Source organism: Acinonyx jubatus, chromosome A3, assembly GCF_027475565.1.
Source record: "Acinonyx jubatus isolate Ajub_Pintada_27869175 chromosome A3, VMU_Ajub_asm_v1.0, whole genome shotgun sequence".
NCBI lineage: Eukaryota > Metazoa > Chordata > Mammalia > Carnivora > Felidae > Acinonyx > Acinonyx jubatus.
This window is the reverse complement of record NC_069388.1, coordinates 14,022,624-14,043,429: the sequence shown is the minus strand read 5'-3', so window position 1 is coordinate 14,043,429 and position 20,806 is coordinate 14,022,624. Positions and strand designations below refer to the sequence as shown.

The following is a 20,806-nucleotide window of genomic DNA, read 5'->3' as shown; positions in this document are numbered from 1 at the left end:
TTGTGTGGACTCTGCTCTTATGAGACTACTCCTACCTACTTCTTAGGATTCTTTGAGGATTCAATGAAATAATGTATGCAGAGCACCCAGGGCATAACAGCCAAATACTCCTGCCCTGCTTTCGCAGACATGGGCTGACAGCTCGGCCTCCGTGAGCCCCAGGCTGCTCAGACCTCACTGATAATACAGGCCTCTGTGATGCCCACAAGTCGGATCCCTAGCCTGGGTCCCCCTCGCACAGGAAATTTCAGGGCATCGTGCTGGTCCGAGGGGAGCCTCCCGGAAGACCCCGGCATTCGCCCAGTTTGTGTGCTGAGACCGGACAGCCGATCGGTTAAAGGACCATGTTGACCATTTCCTGAAGGCCTCCGAGGAATGCGTAAGATCTGGGGGTTCGGTGGTGCAGCGGGGGAAGGGGCAGAAGATATTTTTGGCTCTTCTCAGCACATGTAGGCAGTCACTTCTGCCTCTGTAAAGCTGGCCTGGCTCCAAATCCCACATCCAGAAGTGTCTTCTGAATCATCAAAAATAGAATCAGCTTTGTTGGAGGAATTTCTGGGTAGAAGATTCAGAACCATAAGACAGAACAGGAAGAGGAAGTGGTGAGCCTTCAGGTCCACAGTCAGAATCAGTAGTCCATGGAACACGGAGTCGTTGAGTTGTACAGCCTGTGGGCATAGAATATTGCCACCATCCCCTCGGTCTGAGAATGTGGGGAGGTGGCTAAAGTCTTACCAAATAGATAGTAGTATCCAACAGAAACAGAATGTGGGCCGAGTATATAATTAGACATTTTCTAGTAGCCACATAAAAAACTGAAATTTACTTTAATCAGATGTTTTATTCAACCTAATGTATCCCAAATAGTATCCTCTCGAAATGTAATCAGTATAACATTTATTAAGGGGATATATTATCTTCCTTTTTTGTGCTCTGTTTTAAAATCCTGTGTTTTTATTTTTAAAAATTTTTAAAAATGTTTATTTATTTTTGAGAGAGAGAGAGAGAGAGAGAGAGAGAGAGAATACAAGTTGGGGAGGGGCAGAGAGAGACAGAAGGAGACACAGAATCCAAAACAGGCTCTCAGCTCTGTGCTGACAGAGCAGTGAGCCCGACGCAGGGCTCGAACCCATGAACCATGAGATCATGACCCGGGCCGAAGTCGGACACTTAACTGACTGAGCCACCCAGGCGCTCCTAAAAACCTGTGTTTTAAAGTGAAGAGAGTCTTGGGGCACCCAGGTGGCTCATTCGGTTGAGTGTCTGACTTTGGCTCGGGTCATGATCTCACCGTCCATGGATTCGAGCCCCGCGTCGGGCTCTGTGCTGACAGCTCAGAGCCTGGAGCCTGCTTGGGATTCTGTGTCTCCCTCTCTCTCTGTTCCTCTTCTACTCGCACTCTCTCTCTTTCTCTCTCAAAAATAAATAAATAATTTTTTAAAAAATTAAAAAAAAATTAAAATGAAGAGAGTCAGCCTAAGACATTAAGGAGGGGTGGGGACTGTGGCAAACAAGAGAGTTTACCCTCCAACTTGAGTTTTCCCACCACCACTACTCAACTCCAAACTACTGTTGCCAGGTAGCAATAGGGTCCCATGTTGCCAGACCTCCTGACATTTTCTTTTCTAAGAGCAGCACAAAACTAGGTTCTAACGTGACATTTTCTGAGTTTAAAATATTAGCAATCAATTAATAGTTTAAAACTCACGAGAGGGGGCAAGAGACCCTGACTATGGGCTGGAGGCAGACCCAGGGACCGCTAGATTACAAGCTCCGATTTGGTCTAAACCTTCCGTGCCATGTTTTCTCGGTTTACCCCTCCAGACACAGTCTCCGCTCTCCTCCCTGCCCTGATCCCTGGAGCTTCACCTGGATGGGCTGCCTCAGAGGGCCCTCCCGCATTCTGGCTTCCGTAGGTGTGATGGTAAGATTCCTGTGTCCACGTGGCTGGGCCACAGCATCCAGCTATTTGGTCAAACGTTATTCTAGCTGTTTCTGTGAGGGACTTTTTGGATGGGATTTATGTTTAGATCAATGGAGTCTGAGTAAATCAGACTGCCCCCTCCTAATGGGGTGGGCCTCGTCCAATCAGTTGAAGGTCTGAGTAGAACAAAAGACTGACTTCCCCTGAGCGAGAGGGAATTCTGCCAGCGGATTGCCTTTGGACTCTTTCCTGGATAGTCATATAGATCCACATATTGGCATCCTGTTGGTTCAGCTTTCTCTGGAGAACCCCGACGGATACAGTTGGGTTGGTCATGGGGAGCGCCAGTGGGAGAGCTGAGCGTGGCTGAAGAGAAAGATCCGAGGCAGTGCCCCCCTTTCAAAGTCGTCTTGGGCTGTATGTGTCCCAGGAGTAAAGGAGCCACCCCCTCTGCCTCACCCCTCTCCCACCACCGAGGATCTGCACTTCCCCTCATGGTTTCCATGTCCTCTGCCCACACCCTGTAACTAGACCCGTTCCTAAGCTATCCTCAAATTAGCTAGTTTGCACATTTCCTTTCAAGACCCTGACTACGCACTCTTTATCTCTCAGATGGGGAAACCCAAGCCCAAAGCATAAAGGACGTCCTCAGGGTCACACAGCTTGCCGCGTGTAGAGCCAGGAGTCCAAAGTGGCTCACTGAACCCCTCATCTAGTGGCTTTTATTCGCCTTGTTTTCCATTTGACGTCACCACTTCCGTTCTCCTGCCCAACTGACTCTCTAATTTCTTGATATATGCACCAGAATATGCGCGTGTCTATCCAGTCCTTCCACGTACCCGTTGTCCATCACTTCTGCGGGCTGTCGTGCTTTCCACGGTGCGCTTGCCCGTATTTTGCTTAAATACTGCCACCCCCACGGTGGTCATCTAGGCGGCCTCCAGCTCCTGGGTTCCTCAAACGGCGGCGCCCAAACACCCTCCTACATTGTCCCCGTAGGAACCGTGCAATGATTTTGCCGGGACACGAACCCAGGACGAAAACTGGGCCACAGGGAACGCAGGTAACAAATTCCCCCTAATTACTGCCCCGTTGCTTGCCAGGCTGCCGGTGAGGGGTTATCGTCTCCCCCGCGGGATGGGAGGGCGTCTGTTTCCTTCTGTTTCACTATCACGTATCGTCCCCTTTCCTGGTTCCCACTGGTGGGATTGGCATCTTGGTTGAACTTGCATTTATCTGATTGCAAATGGGTTCGAGCATCTCCTTACCAAGCTCTGGCCATCTCGACACCCTGCTTCAGAACGGCACAGCCGTATCTCTCCCTGCTCTGGGTGTCAGGGCTGGCGTCTTCCAAAGACAGCGGCCAAGCCTCTTCCCCTCTCTGTACGTGGATACCACTCCTCCCATGAAGGCTGGGACCCGTTCCCCTCCCCTCGAACCAGGTAACCCTTGGCTTGCTTTGACCAATAGAATGTGGCAGAATTGAGTTCTTCGATTCGCGAGCCCGGCCTGTAAGGGGCTGTGTAGCTACTGCTTTTGCCTTCTGAGAAGCCCACCGTCAGGTTCAGAGGTCTGGGCTAGACTCCTGGAGAAGCCACATGACCCCAGAGGCTCCATGGTCACTGTGGACATTCAAGGTCCAGCTAAACTCCCCACTGACTTGCCCTGGACACCCCACCTGGAGCAGAGACGAAACCGTCCCTGCAGATCTCTGTCTAAATGCAGAAACATAAGCCAATAAGCTGCTGTGTTCTGGGGCCTGAGTTTTGGGGTGGTTTGTTAACGCAGCCAGTTAACTAAAACAGATGTTTTGTTTTGTATTTGCTCTTTCCGACACCTGTTGCATTCCGGACGCGAGTCTCATGTGTATTTCCAATGACTCTGCACCCCTCCTGCGGCCCACCGTCCTCCCATGCCTCCATCGGCATGTGGCTGACTCTTGGTCTCAGGCCAATGCCACCTCCTCAGAGAAGTCCTCCCTGAGCACCCCCGGCTGAAGCAGCTTCTGAGTCACTTGGTCACATTGTCCAGTTTCATTTTCTTCTTACCCCGCCTCATGACCCAGAGTGATTTTATCTGTTTACCTGCCCACTGCCTGTCTCCTTAGCTAGAATGTAAGTTCCATGTGGATGGGGACAGTGAAGGAGCCCATAATCAGGTTTTACATAAATATTGTTGAATGAATGAGTGGAAGAAGGAGTGAGCAAAGGAATGAATAGAACAGACCTCAGATCAGAGGTCGAGATTGCTGGCTCATAAATTTTGGTACAGATTCATTTATCAAATATTTACTGAGCACCTATTATGTGCCAGAAACCATTCTAGATACCAGAGTTACGGCACTCAACAAAATAAAGTTTGTATTCTGATAGGCTGATATTCTAGAAAATACACAATACGGTGTCTTGACTAAACACGACGAAGAAAAATACAGCAGACTAAGGAGCTGGAGAGTAATGAGGGCAAGATTTTAGACTAGATGGTTAGTGAAGCTTCTCCGGGGAGGTGACATTTGGGCAGAGGCCTGAATAAAGTGAGGAAACAAGCACATATGTGGGAAGCAAAGTGTTCTTGGCAGGGGCGGGGGTGGGGGGTGGGGAGAAGCATGTGTAAAGGCCCCGGGGCAGGACAGTTGAAGCGTGTGGTTAGAGTGGAGGGGGAAGGGCAATAAGGAAGCTAAGTCAGGGAGGTCAGTTCTGTGGAACTCCCAGCTCAGGAGTTTGTGGCTTTAAAACTTACTTATGTCCGCAAAGCAAATGACCTCTAGGTCCACTGTTGATTCACATTCTTTATTTTATAGCGTTTTCAATCAGGATTCGAAATCACAATTCATCAGGTTACAGGTCCCATGGGTTTCTCCCGTCCCCTGTTCTCCAGGAGAGCAGCCTCCAACCCCCATGGGCTGTAACTGTGGCTAAATACTAAAGTGCTCACGTGGGAAGAGATGGACCGCATTCTCCAACTTGGAGGCCTCTCCTCTCTCCCTCCTGCTCCCAGGGAAACATCTGTGACTCACTCGTACCGTACTGAGTTCAGTCTCTGGGTGCTGCCTTCCCAGCCCACGCTGCCCAGAGAACCTCAGCCCTCAGATGCGTAGGAAGGGGAGACATAAGGCTTCTGGACCCCTTCCTGGCACCTTTGCTGGAGCCAGGCTAACGCTGGGCCGCTCTTTCCACTTTCTGAGCACCCATGGGACCTAATACGGTGCTGTTACAGGGGATGCCCAGACGTTTCTGCTGGAAACAGGGAGGGATCCCATCTTCTAGGACAGCTCCCACCAGCCACTGGCTCAGGGGAGTCTCCCTTGACCCCGTCTGGAGAAGAGGGTTACGATATTTTGCCTGCCTGAGAAATTTCACCCTGGCCTCTTACGAGGCTCCAATCTATCTTCTGACTTTTTTTTTTTTTTTTCTCATCTCTGAAATACGTGGCCTTGGCTCATTAAACATGCCTACCCCCTGGGGTGTGGGTGGGGAGGTAAAGACCAGCTGCTGGAACGAGGAAGGGCTGATGGCCTCAAAGGCCCTTTTCAAAGGACGGGAGTCCTTGCTGGAAGAACCTTGGGCCACTCGTGAGACATTAGGGCCCAGGCTTGGCCTGACCCCAGAATTACGGTCAAACTGACTCGATTAAACAGGAAAATCCTAAACAGGGTGGGTAGAGGCGTCAGCTGGGATTTCTAGAACTCTCCTGGCATGCTCAGGCGCACAGAGGAGCAGCAGGGAGGCTTTGCACAGCCTCCACCTCCTCAGGAAGTCATCTGTCCCTCCCCCCGTCTCCAGGGATTGGAAATAACCCTAGCTGCCGGGGATTGGCAGCGGTAAAATTCAAACGACGGGCACGGGAGGGGCACCAGCCGAGCAGAACACACACCACCTGTGAAGGCCTGGCACAGCGCAGCCCCAAAAGCCTCTGTGAGGCAGGCGAGCTCTAAAGGCGAGATGATCTCTCCAGAGTGAAACCTAAAGCAGGCAGTGGGGGATGTCAGTTGTGCCCATGCGATTCGGTGGCCCCTGTTTCCAACTGTTTAAGACAAACACCATTCCAGATTGCTGAAATAAGGCTCCTTTGCATCCTAGCCACAGAACAGCTCAGAGAGCTTGTTTCCTAGCAGCGGGTGATGGCAAAAGCCTTCTGGGAGGGCCCAGCCCAAAGAGAGTCCCGGAGCGGGGCTCAAAGGGTCCGAAATGTGTCGTTGGGCAAGGCGGACGGCAGTGATGTGATGTTGGCTGAGTGGATGTCGGCCCAATCCGGAAAGGTGCCCAGCTGGAAGATGGTCTGTGCCCAAGTATTCATGGCCAAGCTGAGCAGCAGGACGCCCATCAGGTTCATCAGGAGGCCTGTCCGCACCTGAAATGGAGCCCAGAGTAAGGAAGGGGTCATCGTACGGATGGGAAAACCCACACTCAGAGTTAAGGAAGTCATTCACTCAAGGTCTCCCAGCCCGGAAGCGATGGTTCCAGGACACAAGGCCGGTGGATGCCCGCAACCCCCCCATCTTTACATGACCCTGGGCTGCCCCTCAAAGAGCTGCAAATGTCCCCAGCCCTCGAGTGGTTTCTAGGTGTCAGGTACTCTGTCACACAGATGTGTCCCTTAACCCTGAAAGCAACCCTTCGCAGGTGATTATTATTATTTCCACTTTACAGAAGAGGAAACTGAGGCTCAGAGAAGTGGGCTTACCCACATCACACAGCTTGAAAATGATCTGGTTTGACCAGTAACACACACGCGCGCACACACACACACACACACACACACACATACACTCATACACACTACACGTCTACTTAAGGCTATACTTACTTGTTGCGAAGGTTTGTCTGATGGAAGTTTTGACCTTTTTAAGAAGCTAGAACAAGTTTGCTTCTTCCCCGGGGCCAACCTCCTGGGCCATTCAGTCCAACCTGGGGCTGAAAATCCCTGTTTCTCATCAGGGTTTTCTGATGTTCCATCTTGGCCTTGACCAGCTGTGAACTACACGGTAGGCAAGTGACTCCCTTTTCAATCCCCCTTTGGACCTTGTCCTCACAGAGAAGGTCTCCCTCGGGTGTGCTTCACGCCCTTAACGTTCTCTCTTCCTCGCCAATGGCCCTCTTTGACAAGGAGGGGTTCAGAACCTTCTCCAGGGCAATTGCTATCGGAGCAAAAGTAATTGTTTTGCTTTCTTTGGCCTGCGTTTATTTTTAGACTTCCCTTCTGTGGCATACGTTACCAGTTTTCCATGTACAGATTGCAGCGGAAACGCTTCGTTTCAAATACTCTTACGTTTTTTTAAAAAATGTAAGTTGATTACAATTGTTAAGTAAACATTGCCACGGATGGTTCGCGGAAAGGGCATCAAGTCGTGGAGGGCGTATGCCAAGCAACAAGGTCGAACTGTGTCGTGCTATCCTGCCTTTGCTCTTGGGGGTACCTTCAAACCCTGGCAACTTTGGAGGATTGGAAGGGGACAGGCCTAAGCTTTGGGGCGGCCGGGAGGAGGGCTGCGCTCCTGGGAGCCTGCCTCAAAATGCCTGCTTAGTCCCACATTCGTTACGTCAGCTGCCTACATCATCACTGTCTGGACCCAAGCCTCCAGAGCCAGCGCCTCTCTGTGCCTCCTTGTGCCCCTCGGCATCTTTCTGTCCCTCTCCGTGCTCTTGGCAGGCCTCTACCTCTCGGAGCCTCTCCATTTCTCTCGTGTCCCTTTGTTCCCAGGATGGGCGTCACATCTCCATTTCTGCCTTCCCTAAGCAGCCTCCCTTCCCACACTGGCCCCCAGCCCCCAGCAGTCCACTCCACCGGCAGCCAAAGCCATCTCGGAGGGGCACGAGTGAAACCACATCCCTGTGACATCGGACAGCTGAAGGGACTCCACTCTAGAAAGTCTCCATCTCTGCTGTTTTTCTGCCAGGGTCCGTATCCTCATGTTCTGGATTCTGCCTCTGAATAAGCCAAGAAGCTCTTTTCCCGCCTCGAGGGGGAAGCAAGAAAGTGAATCATTCTCTGTTTTGTCCTAGGCCCCGAACACCTGATAACACCTAAGGGCCAGATCCCAAACACGGACCCTTACCTTCGGGGATTCATGGAATAATACCTATTGCTCACCGGACTCTCTCTTTGATTGGACCTAGCGGATTCTTAAAGGAACACACGCGTTCCCTAGACCCTTTTCCAGTATAAACCCCTAACCCCTCGCAACGAGGAGACTCATTTTTCTCTCCATTCTGAGGGTCTCCCAGACACTCTGTCCCTTATTCTCTGTCTCTCATACTCTTCAGTAAACTCTGTTTTCACTGTCCCTGGCTCACATTTGATTTCGGTCCTGCGTGAAGCCAAGGACCCTTTTGGCTGGCCCTGTGGGACCCTCCCCTGGGCTCTCAGACCCAGCCTTGCCCTGCTTAAATCCCTTGAAAGTCCTCCCACTGTGCGCTGAATAATATCCTAAGTCTGTGCCTTGCATGCTGTGCACCGACCTCCCCTCCCGGGCCTCTGGTCTCATCTTCCCAATTCCAGGCACACCAGCCTCCTCCTTCTCTCTGTTTGCTCTGTGACCTCTTTCTGTCTCTCACTCTTGTCCACCCCCTTTCTCTCTCCCTCCCCAGCTCCTGCTGGGGTATCTGTGCCTGGAGAGCCTGGACTGGGAACACCATCCTCTTCAGTTACACCAGCTTTGGATTTGCATTCCCTGAGTGCCCCAGGCAGCCAGTGGAAGCAGCAGGGGAGGCAGGGGAGGGAGGGAGGAGAGGGTTCAGCAGGGGAGTGAGGGGAGAGGGAACACACCCGTGGGTCTCCCCACTGCTGCTACCCCAGTTCCTCCCTCCTAAAGATTCCAGGCACAGAGCAGCCGGAGGAACAAGTAAGAAAAGACAGCAGTGCCCAGAGAGGGGAGGAAGTCCCTTGTCCCTGAAGCAGACTCTGGAAAGTCATCACGAAGGCCATTTCCTGAAATTGTCCAAGCACAAGAATCATCCCAGAGTGTCTGTTAAAGCGGATCCCCCTGGTCCGGCTCCGAATGACTTATTCAGAAACTGGGGTTTGGTAAAGTGGGACCAGGGGTCCCGCCCAGACGTCTCGCCCGGCACCTGCTGTCCACCCCCCGTCTCGGGCCTCTGTCGGGACGCGCCAGGACTCACCATGTCTTTGACCAGCAAGTGTCCAGAGGCGAAGGCAATCGAGTTGGGGGGCGTCGAGACCGGGAGCATGAAGGCATAGGAGCAGCTGACTGTGCCGGGGACCATCAAGTAGAGGGGGTGCACCCTCAGGCGGATGGCCTGGACCGAGGCAGGGGCGGGGGCGGGGGCCCCGGCAGGGAAAGAGAGAGAAGCGACGACAACCGATGGAGACGGTTGAAAGCCACAACAGGCAAGACACGGAAAGAGACGCACAGGGACGCATAGACGGAGACTGGCAGAGAGCAGTGGCAGCAGACGAGAAGACAGGTTGGGAGACGACACAAGGAGAGATACAGCCAGAAACGCAGATCCACAGGCAACAGTAGAGACAGACAAGAAGAGAACCCAAATCAAAGGACACATGGAGAGGACATTCCCCAGGTTAGTGACATCCTGGGGCCACACTGCATGTTCACTGGGGAGGATGGGCTGGGGAGATTTATCTAGAATACACCTTCTCCCACCTGAGAGTGCAGCATCATACCCGGAGGGCTTGCCAAAACACGGCATGGCGGCCCCACTTTGCCCAGAGTTTCTGATTCAGCAGGTCTGGGGTGGCCCCAAGAGCCTGCATTCGAAATGAGTTCCCTGCTGCTGGGTCCAGAGAACCATGGCTCTAAAATATCAAGTCCTGGGGCACCTGGGTAGCTCAGTCGGTTGAGTGTCTGACTCTTGATTTCGGCTCAGGTCACGATCTCACAGGTTCATGAATTCGAGCCCCATGTCGGGCTCTGCGCTGACAGTGTGGGGCCTGCTTGGGATTCTCTCTCTGCCCGCCCCCCCAATAAATAAATAAATAAACGTTTACAATTTTTTTAAAAAAAAATAGTAAAACAAAGTTACAAGTCTCCTGCCTGGTCCTTCCCTCGGCCAAACAGTCCACACCTTTACTTGGGGCCTCACCGGATTTCAAGGACACGTCTGTCGATAAGCATTTCCCGATTTCTAAGATTGTGTGAATCAAATGTGTCTGTGTGTTGACCTCGCTCAGTGGGCCACTGGTTCGTCACCTCCCCCAAATGACATATTCATCTACAATTCACGTGGGTTTCTTCTCTGCTATTGTATTTAAGATAGGACATTTTTGGCCCCTCTGGCAAATTTTTATAACCCAAAGCATATAACTTTTCTCAGAAAGTACTAAATGCGTCCCTGACACGTAAAACGTTTGGGTTTTGATGACAAGCAACATTTGGAAGCCTGTGTGATTTGCCAGTGTCTTCTCCAGCAAAAGTCGCCCCAACAGACCTGGCTGGGTCTCTGCTTCTCCTCCCCCCATCACCCTGAAGTGTCCCATCTCTCCCAATCATCTGCTCCCTCAGAGCCCGGTGAAGGGTGTGATTAAGTCCAATCACACGTGGCAAGGTTTGGGGACGCCCCTCCCCTCACTACTGGCGGGAGTGAGAATGGCATGCCCACTTTGGAGGGCAGTTTGCCCACTTCTAACAAAAGTATACACGCACAAGCTCTCCGATCCAGGGATCTCATCCAGGAACGTATCTAGATGGACCCAAAGGCGCACAGACAAGGAAAGGTCCGGCAAACATTGCTGGACCACAGCAAAGGCTGGAAGCAAACCTACGTGTCCATCACCGAAGATCTGAAATAAACCCACTGCCATCCACTGGTAACAGAACATCCTCTACTCCCCGAAGAAGGATAAAGTACATCTCCATGTGCTAAGGCAGTGCGAACTCCCTTACAAATTGAAATAAGCCGACAAAAGCCAAAAACACAGTGGCTCAGATAAGCGTGCCTGGTTGATCACTGTTCGCATACAAAGCCCGGAGTTGCAACACTGATTTAATCTGATCAATTTTGGATTCTATTCTATTGAGATAATCGTGCGCTAAAGCCTTCTCTAATCTATTTAAATACGGAACCAAGCCCATCGTTTCTAATGTTAATCAGTTTTGAAATTCCTAACATAGACTCTATTTGATGGTACGCGCCCAGATTTATTTTGCTATTTGCATCTCTGTTTTACGTGTGAGATTGAGTCGTGACTACACCCCGCCCTCCCCCACCGCTCTGCTGTCCTTTGGTTTCAGCGGCTGCGTTTTGCCAACCTTATTCCTGGGTTGCACGGCTTTCTCTGTCTTTCCGTGCTCTGAAATAGTTTGAATAAGGTGGGAACGATCTGCCCTTTGAAGGTCTGGAAGCTGTCACCCAGCTAACCCTCTGAGGACGGGCTGGTGATTTTTTAGGGCGGTGGTTCCCCCACCCCCGACCAGGGGACGCTTGGCAACGTCTGGAGACGTTTTTGATTGTCATGATTTAGGGGAAGCTCCTGGCTGGCACCTAGCAGGCGGCGGCCAGGGCTGCTGACCGTACTACCGTGTCCAGGGCAGCCCCACACAACAGACAGCTCTTTGGCCCCAAATGTCAACAGTGCTGAGAAACCCTGCTCTAGAGGGAGGTTAGAACTGCGCCTACCATTAGAGTTTCTTCTGTGGTTATTTGCCTTACCCAGATCTTTCTACTTCGTCTGAATCCAAATTTGACAATTTCTATTTTCCTAGAAACCTCTCCGAAGGAAGAAATTGGGTGCACTTTGAAAATATTTACTCTGTGTATTTCTTAAAGAAAAAAAAATCAGGGGCGCCTGGGTGGCTCAGTCGGTTAAGCGTCCGACTTCAGCCAGGTCACGATCTCGCGGTCCCGGAGTTCGAGCTCCGCGTCAGGCTCTGGGCTGATGGCTCAGAGTCTGGAGCCTGTTTCCAATTCTGTGTCTCCCTCTCTCTGCCCCTCCCCGGCTCATGCTCTGTCTCTCTCTGTCTCAAAAATAAATAAACGTTAAAAAAAATTTAAGAAAAAAAAAGAAAAATCAGTATTAAAAAAAAATCAGGGTCTAACACGTTCATGCGGTTTAGAAGAGGGCGATGGCACCTGTAGTCCCCCATGGAGCGCCCAGTGGCAGGGGAGAGATTTCTGAAGCACCCACCCTCCGCGCCCTCCCCCCTCCCACTCCGCGCCCTGCCCCCCCCCCCCCCCCCAGGACTCTCACCAGCTCCGCCAGGACAGGCAGGAAGATGATGATAGTGGCCGTGTTGCTGGCAAACTCGGTGAAGAAGGCGACGACGACAGTGATGAGCAGCACGGCCAGCGGGGGCGGCACGTTCTCCAGGGGGTGCAGCTGCCCACCGATCCACGCCGATAGCCCCGACTCCTGCGGGGGGCGGGGGGCCTCTGTTCAGAGCCGGCCCAGCCCCAGCTGCCACCCCCCGAGGGCTGGGCCCAGGAAGGTCGTTAGGACGGACCACAGTGGTGACCATCAGTGCTACAGAATGGTCTCCAGGCTCTCTTCTGCTGACTTCTTCAGGAGTTACTCTAGTCAGGGGTATTCAGATATTCAATCAAGTGAACCTTTACCACAGCCCTTTTCGCAACCCAGAATCCTCTGAGACCAACACGCTTCGGTGTTTTCAAAGGATCTTTACACATTTCTTTTATGGTTAATAGAAAATGTACCGCTTTTTTCTCCTGCTGAGAAAAAATTAAACCAATCGTATGAGAAAAAAAAAAAAAGAAAATTTACCGCTTCTCTAGAACTTAAAATTTCATAATGGATTCTAGAACACAGCATACTTTTTTTTATTTTTTATGTTTATTTTTGAGAGACAGAGAGAGAGAGAGAGGGAGAGAGAATGAGTGGGGGAGGGGCAGAGAGAGAGGGGGACACAGAATCCCAAACAGGCTCCAGGCTCTGAGCTGTCAGCACAGAGCCTGACGCAGGGCTTGAACTCACAGACCAAGAGATCATGACCTGAGCCGAAGTCTGACGCTTTAACCGACTGAAGCCACCCAAGCACCCTATGTATTCACATAAATAAAATACTATACTATACTTGTCCCCAGAATTTGACTTAAAAGTTACCTTGAAGGAACGAATCATAAATGCTTAAAGATATTTTTCTCTAGAAGAGACTGTAAAATTAACTTGCTTCTTTTACGTCTGTACCTCGGCACTGTTTGTCTGATAGCCTAGAAATTATGGCGAGTGGCAGAGTCAAGGTCCCAGCCCTCCCCTGGCCCAGGGAACCGTGCAAGGAAAAAATGGGGCCACTGGTTTTTCCCAGAGGCCACTCCTAGGAGACTGGCGGCCGTGTGCGCGATTTAAGGGAGAGAGGCTGGAGAGGAGGAATATTAATGACCTGGATGAATGAGAAGCCAAAAGCTTCCCAGTGGCTGGGCCTCTGGGTGGCGGGCTTCCGGCCAAGGTCGCAGCCCCTGCGGGTCCTTGGCTCAGCTTCTGCAGTCAGAGGGCGGTCCCGCAGGGGCAGCGGCAGAACCCCCTGCTTCCCGGGGTTCTCTTGGGGACTCCAAAGGGCTTCGCCTGCCCTTTCCCAATCCCTTCGGTATCAAAGCTCTGTTTCCTTGGAAACACACAGCCCCATGGCGTTCCAGGGGGAACCATGCAACAAGCAAGTTTGGAGGTTGTATACCCAGAGGATGAGGAGAAAGGGCTCTGGAATCAGAATGACCTTGTTCCCCACCTTAATCCTTTCTAGCTGTGCTGTCCCGGGCAAGCAACTTAACCTCTCTGTGCCTTAATTTTTTTAAATCTGTAAACGAGGGTGTGTCAGCGCCTGTCCCAGAAGGTTACTGTTGGGAGAAAAGGAGCTAATCTATAAAGCAGTTGGAAAATGCCTGGGTACCTGGTGAGGGCCCCACACGTGCCAGCTGTCATTAGTAGCTTCGAGTCACAAGGGGAAACACTCAGAAATTGCCCAGTGTGGTGGTTGTCAAACTGTGTTCCTTATGGCCCCCCAAAGATGTCAAGAGGTGCCTGAGGCCATGTTGCAGGATGGGAAGGGAGAGGCTTGACCATCTTTAAGAGCCTCAGAAAACACACCAGGCTCAGCGGTTTGAATACAACTCTGTATAATAATTCCTAGGGAAAGAGAACCAGTGAATTTGATCCAGGGAAAGGAAAAAGAGAAGGCTTCCTGCACACGTGTGAACATTCAGACCACTGTGCTGCTGACAGGCTGTACGATGTTGGGCAGATCGATGAACATCTCTGTCCCTCGCTTTCTTCAAGGAGTTGGCGGTAAGGGTCAGACAAAGACGCGCAAAACACGGTTCCTCTACATAGTAAGCCCTGGATAAGATTCATTACTGTTTCTTTTTTTTTTTTTTTCAATGTTTATTTATTTTTGGGACAGAGAGAGACAGAGCATGAACGGGGGAGGGGCAGAGAGAGAGGGAGACACAGAATCAGAAACAGGCTCCAGGCTCTGAGCAATCAGCCCAGAGCCCGACGCGGGGCTCGAACTCACGGACCGCGAGATCGTGACCTGGCTGAAGTCGGACACTTAACCGACTGCGCCACCCAGGCGCCCCAGCTCTGGATAAGATTCATTACTATTTCTTTAATTCAACACGCACGTAATGTAGAGTTCACTCTGTGCGAGGCACTCGTCCAAAGACTGGGCTAATATTAGCTCATTTAATCCCCGTAACAACTCCATGAGGTAAGTGGTATAATTATCTCCATCTTATGACTGAAGAAACTGAGGCACACAGAGGTGGTAACTTGCCTGAATAAGTGAGGTAATTTGCCCTAGGGTTGGAATTCTGAGCTGGGACTCTAGCACTTTCTTCAACAGGCCACCTCTCCAATGACATGATAATGCCAGTCGTCCATCATCATTATCATCATCACCATGACCATCATCATCGAGGTGACTCTCCAGCAGAAAATGAGGGATAGGGAGCATAAACACATTTCTGCTTGCCTACAGGGTTTGCTCCACTCTGACTTACTCTCAAGCTCCTATAACCTCAATGTATTTGTAGATAAGTTTATTCGGATGGAGATTAAATGAGATATGCTTAAAGGTGCCAGAGGAAAACCAATTTTCAATTCACGAGACGGTGAAACTGTACTCACAATTCAAGGACGAGGGCTGAAGGTGGCCCTGGTTTTAGCACCCGGTATGTATCAGCCCTGTGCACTTTCCATACATCATATCGGCAGTGCTAAAAACAGCCCATTTTACGGGTCATGTCCAACAAATATTTATTGCGCGTGTTATGTACCAGGACTCTTCTGGATGCTGGAACAGTAGTGAATGAGACATATATGATCCCTGCCCTCATGGCGCTTATGTTCTAGTAAGGGAGACACCCACCGGGAAAGGAACAGGGCAATTTGGGGGAAGGGAATAAGGAAGGAAATAAGTGGGGTGGTAACAGGGAGAGGGATTATAGGCGAGGCTACTTTAGAGATGGTGCCAGGGAGGGCCTCTGAGTTGGCGACCTTGGAAATGACCTGAAGGGCCAGGACTCAGAGATCTCAGGGAAGAGCATTAGGCAGAAAGAAAGCAGATGCAAAGGTCCAGGGGTGCAAACGAGTCTAGGGTAGCTGAGGAGCATCGAGGGGCCAGTGGGACTGGAGGGGAGCCAATCAGGGGACAGAGGCAGGAGCCAACGACAGGGAGGTAGGCAGGGGCCAGGCCATGCTGGGCCTTGTGTGTAGGCCCAGGAAGCCTTCAGACTAGAGTCTGAATATATCGGGAGTAATGGGCAGTTTTTACAGCGGGAGAGAAGCATAGTGAGGACACTGAGCAGGTTTAAGTGAGTTGCTCAAGCTCAAAGCGAGCACCGGGATCTGCTTCCAGCCCTTCTGAGCCAGTACTTGGGGGTCCACACACCTGGGCTCACCCTGGACCCCGTCCGAGGACCTGTAAGCCCCAGGAGGCCTGGCTGTGGCCTGGCGAGGGTACAGGGCAGGGGCCGAGAAGCGGGATGTGCCATGAGCGCTCTGGTCCCGCCTGGGGCAGGCCGCGCGGGCCTGGGCAGGGGATGGTACCAGCCGGGGTTGGGGGAAGCGGGCAGCTGCCACACAAAGGCCTTGTTGAACAGAAACCCCGGCGACCGCCCAGGGCCGGGCCAGGAGCCAGACTGACCTCCCAGATGGCCAGTGGCCCCGCGGCCCAGCCCCCACCGAGAGTGGGGCTTTTCCCACCACATCCCAAGCTCAGAGGAGCCTCTGGGGTAGAGGAGCGTCTCCTCTGCCCCCTGCCTCAGGGTCAGACAGGGTTCACGTCCTCTCGACACATGGCACCATGTCCACCGAGTTGCTCAGGCAAGAACCTCCACGCCATTTCCCCCTTTTCTCCCACATTCAGTCATCATAACCAACTGCGTCGGCCACGTTCTGAGGTCTCCACGGGCATCGACTCATCCAATAACTGTCACAAGTCTGTGGCACAGCGCCATTATTATTCCCATTTTACAGATGAGGAAACTGAAACGCGCAGCTGAGGTACAAGACCTGCAAACCACCCCCCCCCCCCCCCCCCCACTCCGCCCCAGGCAGTCTGGTTCGACAGCCCCGGCCTTTTCCCATTACACTGCATGGCCTCTTTGGGACCCGGATAACAGGCCACTTCCTCCGGGAAGCCTTCCCTGATACATCCCCAGGAGGAGGCAGTGGTGAGAAAAGTCAAGACAGACAGGAGTTCAAATCCCAGCTATGCTATGCTACCTATGAGCTGTGTTACCTAGGATCCATCAGTTAACCTCTCTGGTCCTCAGGATTCCTGAAATGGAGACAGTACTTTTGCTGAACCATCCATTTGCTCCTTTTGAAGTCTATACTATTGTATTCGTGTGTGTTATGTGTTGGGAAAAAATGAGTAAAATAAATCTACATGTCATAAAAAGGAGAACCTGAGCCGGCCACTCAGCTGACCTTCGGTGAAACCCTTGTGGGTGACAGATTAGCACCCCGGACTCCAGAGGCCCCGGGGGCCCCAGCACTGTCTCAGGCCTGGGAGTTGTCTTGCCCAAGGTCACAGTCACTCCTGGGGCTGCTCACCGGCGCAGACTGATGGAGGGATGCCGGGATCTGGCGGGGCAGCCTCAGACCAATCGGGGCATCTCTGAAGGGCCAGCTCAGCTCTGTGCTCCCTGTGGGGTTGGTGGGGGTGTCGTGGGGCACCGCCCCCCCCCGCCCTCTCCTGCTTCCTTCCTCCCCCTTCCACAGAGGGGGGCGCCTCAAGGGCCCAAGCTGATGCCCCTGTTCACGCATGTCCATTCCAGAGTCTGCTCCTTGGGAGCCCCGCCCACAATAGCCACAGAATGAGGATTCCGAGAGAACGCACGGGGAGTTCTCGCACACGTCTGCTCTGGGTCACGTCCTACAACCCCGAAGAGGAAGAACTTCCATCCAAGTCAAAGATGAGAAAACCGGCGCCCAGAGAGGTTTAGCAACTTGCCCAAAGCACCACAGCGCAAAGTGGGAGAGCCGGGATTGGGATCCAGACACTTGCATTCTCACGCGGAGGCTTCTTACTAGCACATACCTTACGGATGTCTTCTATGCATCACTGTTTGCAACTGGAAATTAAAATTGAGTGAAAGAAAGAAAACAAGGGGCGCCTGGGTGGCTCAGTCGGTTGGGCGTCCGACCTTGGCTCAGGTCATGATCTCACACTCCGTGGGTTCGAGCCCTGCATCGGGCTCTGGGCGGACAGCTCAGAGCCTGGAGCCTGCTTCGGATTCTGTGTCTCCCCCTCTCTCTGCCCCTCCCCTGCTCATGCTCTGTCTCTCTCTGTCTCAAAAATAAAAACATTAAAAAGAACTTTTTAAAGAAAGAAAGCAATCCGAGAGGCAATTTCAGGTTTCCTTCATCTGAATTTCAGATTAACCCTTAATTGCTTGTGGGTTTAAATGCCTCGGCGGACAAGGAGAGACGCAGGGGTGGGTTCCAGGATCATGAGCTGGGGGTTCAAATCCCGGCTCCAACAATCTCCCGGGTGCATGAACATAGGCAAGCTATTTAGCCTCCAGTTACCTCGGTTCCCTAATCTTTGAAATGGGGACAAGCGATCCTTCTACTTCAGGGGTGTTGATGAAGGTTAGAGGAGTCCATTATTTGCAAAGCGCTTCAGGTGGAACCTGTTCTTGGGAAGTTCTTCAAAACGAGCCATGAGGAGGCGGGACTCTGAAAGCAGCCTGCCTGGAGATGGAACCCTCGCTCTTGAGCCGAATGCAACTGTATGACCTTAAGAAAGCTGCTTAATTTTTCCGTGCCTCAGTTTCCCTACCTGTAAAATGGGAATACACATGTTACCCACCCCCTAGGGTCAGCGTGAGCGTTTGATGAGACAACACTGAGGCAGCCCTTCCTGAAATTCTATGCTCCACTCACCCCGCTGCAGCCCCAGCTCCCAGAGCCCTCCAGAACAACATTCGTAATAACCCTAATTAATAGTAAGGATATCTGACATTTCTACCATGGTGGTTAAGAGAGTAGGCTGTGGCACCAAACGACCCGGATTCTAATCCTGAGCGCATCGCTTGTGACCTTAGGCAAGTTACTTTCCTTCTCTGTGCCTCGGTGTCTGAATCTATCGAACGGGGATAATAGGGGCATCGACCTCAGAGGCTTGTTGGGACGTTTAGATGCGTTCGGGTGTGTAAAGCACGTGGAGAAGGGCCTGGCCCAGGGCGAGCCCAAGACGATGTTATTCCTCTGCTCGCGGAACCCCTCGAGTCTGGGTAGTAGCCGTAGTCGCGAGTAGCAGTGTGCTCATCGTGAGCTCCTTGAGAATCCGGATCAGACCTTATCCCTCTTTTCCTGCACAGCTCCCAGCCCTGAGTGTGGCGCCTTGAGGTAGGAGCCCCTGGTTGTCCCCGTCTGGTAAACGAGGGATCCGGTGGCCGCAGGGCCCGCGCAACCCCGGGTGCTCTGAGTCGGAGCCTGCAGCTGGGGCTACGACCTGCGCCCACCTCCCCAGGCCCGCAGCCCGCCTGCTGCTCTTACCTCGCAGCCTTTGGCCATGGCGAAGCCCCCTCCCAGGAGAAGGATGATGTTCCAGGGCACCGTGTCCTGGACCTTCTTCCACGTCAGCAAGGGCTCTGTCTCCGCGTTAGAAGCTGGGTGGAGAGAGGACACTCAGGCTGAAGAAGGGTCACTACACCCTGCGGCCCCATCTTTGTGGGGGCACCGCTGGGGGGTCCCCAGGGAGCCACAGTCTGGCTCCAGCATCTGATTTGGGAGCTTTAGGGAAAAAATACCCCCCCCCCCCGGAGCATTATGAGGGGCATCTGCTCTATTCAGAAGGAAAATCATTGTCATGGCTCCCACGGCGTGAGAACCTCCTGGAACCGGGCACCCCACGTACATGCAGGACATCCTTTCAATTTCCCCAAACCCCTTCTGGAGGAGTGGTGCTTTCATCCTCATTTACAAGAGAAAAGGCTCTTTTTTGTAACTGAATGGGTGCGGGCCAGAAAAAAGTGGAAGGAAGAAACGGGAAGAGAGAAACTAAGGGTATCCTCCCTCCGTGGAGTTATGGGATGATTTTTCTTTCTACAAAAGTGGCAGTGTCTGCGTGCACTGGTTAGAACGGGGGGGGGGGGGGGATCGGCAAACTTTTATAAGGGTTGGGGAGCGGCTGCTTCAGGTTTGCAAGCTTCTGTTGCAAACAGGCCACTACTGTAGCATATGCACAGACGCAGACAAGGCACTGTGGTGTCCCCAGGAAATTCTACTTAGGGCAGGGGTGCATTTGGCCTGTGGGCTGAGGTTTGCCACCCCTGTGCTGGGAGCACAGGCCTGGAGACAGACGCTCCAACATTGGCTCACCGCACGCCCTTGAACGTGATCTCGCCTGTCTGAGCCCCTGTTTCCTCAGCTGACACGTGGCACAGAGAGAGTCCCTTGGGGGGCCCTCGTGGACACTGACGAGGTTAATGGCAGAGCCGCTGGTGGACAGAGAGGGTCCTGGTTGGTTCACGGCCAAATCCCCGTGTCACTGCGTGCACTCCAAAATGCTCGTCAGCTGATGTTAGGTGCCTGGCTTAGCCCGATGCCTGGTGCAGAGTGAACACTCTGGAAATGAAACTGTCCCTGCAGGCGGCCACCAGGGAGGCAGGAGGTCAGGTCCGGCCCATGCACGGCCGTTCCCGACTTCCCAGGACAATTCCTGGGTCACCCAGCCGTGGACATTTTGTTCCTCCTTTTCAGCTTTTTCCAAATTGTACACTGTGATTACCGGAAGCGAAAGCCGGAGATCTTGGGTGGCTCAGTCCTCTGCCTTCAGGCGATAAAGTATAATTTCATTAAAGAGGCAGGCAAGGTCTGAAAAAGCAAAGGCCCTGACGGAGGGTTTAACATCATGCAGATTCAATGAGTTACATGGTAAGTGCTAAAGAGGCCACCTGCTGCACTCAACCTTCGCCATGATCGCCATGATCGGCTTCGTTAGTTTCCCATCCAATCGCGCCCTGTTGCTGTTTCTTAAAAGCACAGAGCCTCCAACTATGTGAATCTCACACTCCCCGCCCCGTGTTAGCCTGCGAGCTATCTGGAGCAGGCCCTGAATCTGAACTAGATTTGAATCCTAGCTTGCCGTCCGTTGGGCTGTCCGGCTGTGCGATTTGAGCTAGTGATGTCACTTCAGAGACCCACTGGGGAGAGGAAATGGGTCCACGTGCGCAAAGGGTTCAGCTCTGGGTGTGGCCCAGAACAAGTCCTTGGTTATTCATTTAACACATATAAATTGAGGACCTATCGGGTGTCAAGCACTCTTCTAGACACTGGGGATTCAGAAGTGGCCAAAACAGAAAAAAAAAAAAAAAATCCCCCCCCCCCCCCCCCCCGCCTTGGAGAACTTACATTCCAGGAAGGGAGGTGGGTGAGAAACCAATAAATTCACAATGTCAGGAAATGTAATGTGTTATGAAGGCAAGAGAGTAGGGTAAAGGG

At 52.3% G+C, this 20,806-nt stretch overlaps 1 protein-coding gene across 2 annotated transcripts in view; it reads right to left on the bottom strand.

Annotated features, from left to right (window-relative positions):
• Positions 1 to 5,341: 5,341 nt before the first annotated feature.
• SLC13A3 (solute carrier family 13 member 3) overlaps positions 5,342 to 20,806 on the bottom strand; it is a 73,615-nt gene continuing 58,150 nt past the window's right edge. For both annotated transcript variants that reach the window (XM_027070255.2, XM_053199872.1), the window contains 4 exons: positions 18,860 to 18,972; positions 12,089 to 12,250; positions 9,043 to 9,180; positions 5,342 to 6,274 (listed from right to left, as the gene is read on the bottom strand). In XM_027070255.2, the coding sequence (XP_026926056.1) occupies positions 6,098 to 6,274; positions 9,043 to 9,180; positions 12,089 to 12,250; positions 18,860 to 18,972 (590 nt within the window). In that variant the 3' untranslated portion in view covers positions 5,342 to 6,097. The remainder of the gene's footprint in view (positions 6,275 to 9,042; positions 9,181 to 12,088; positions 12,251 to 18,859; positions 18,973 to 20,806) is intronic.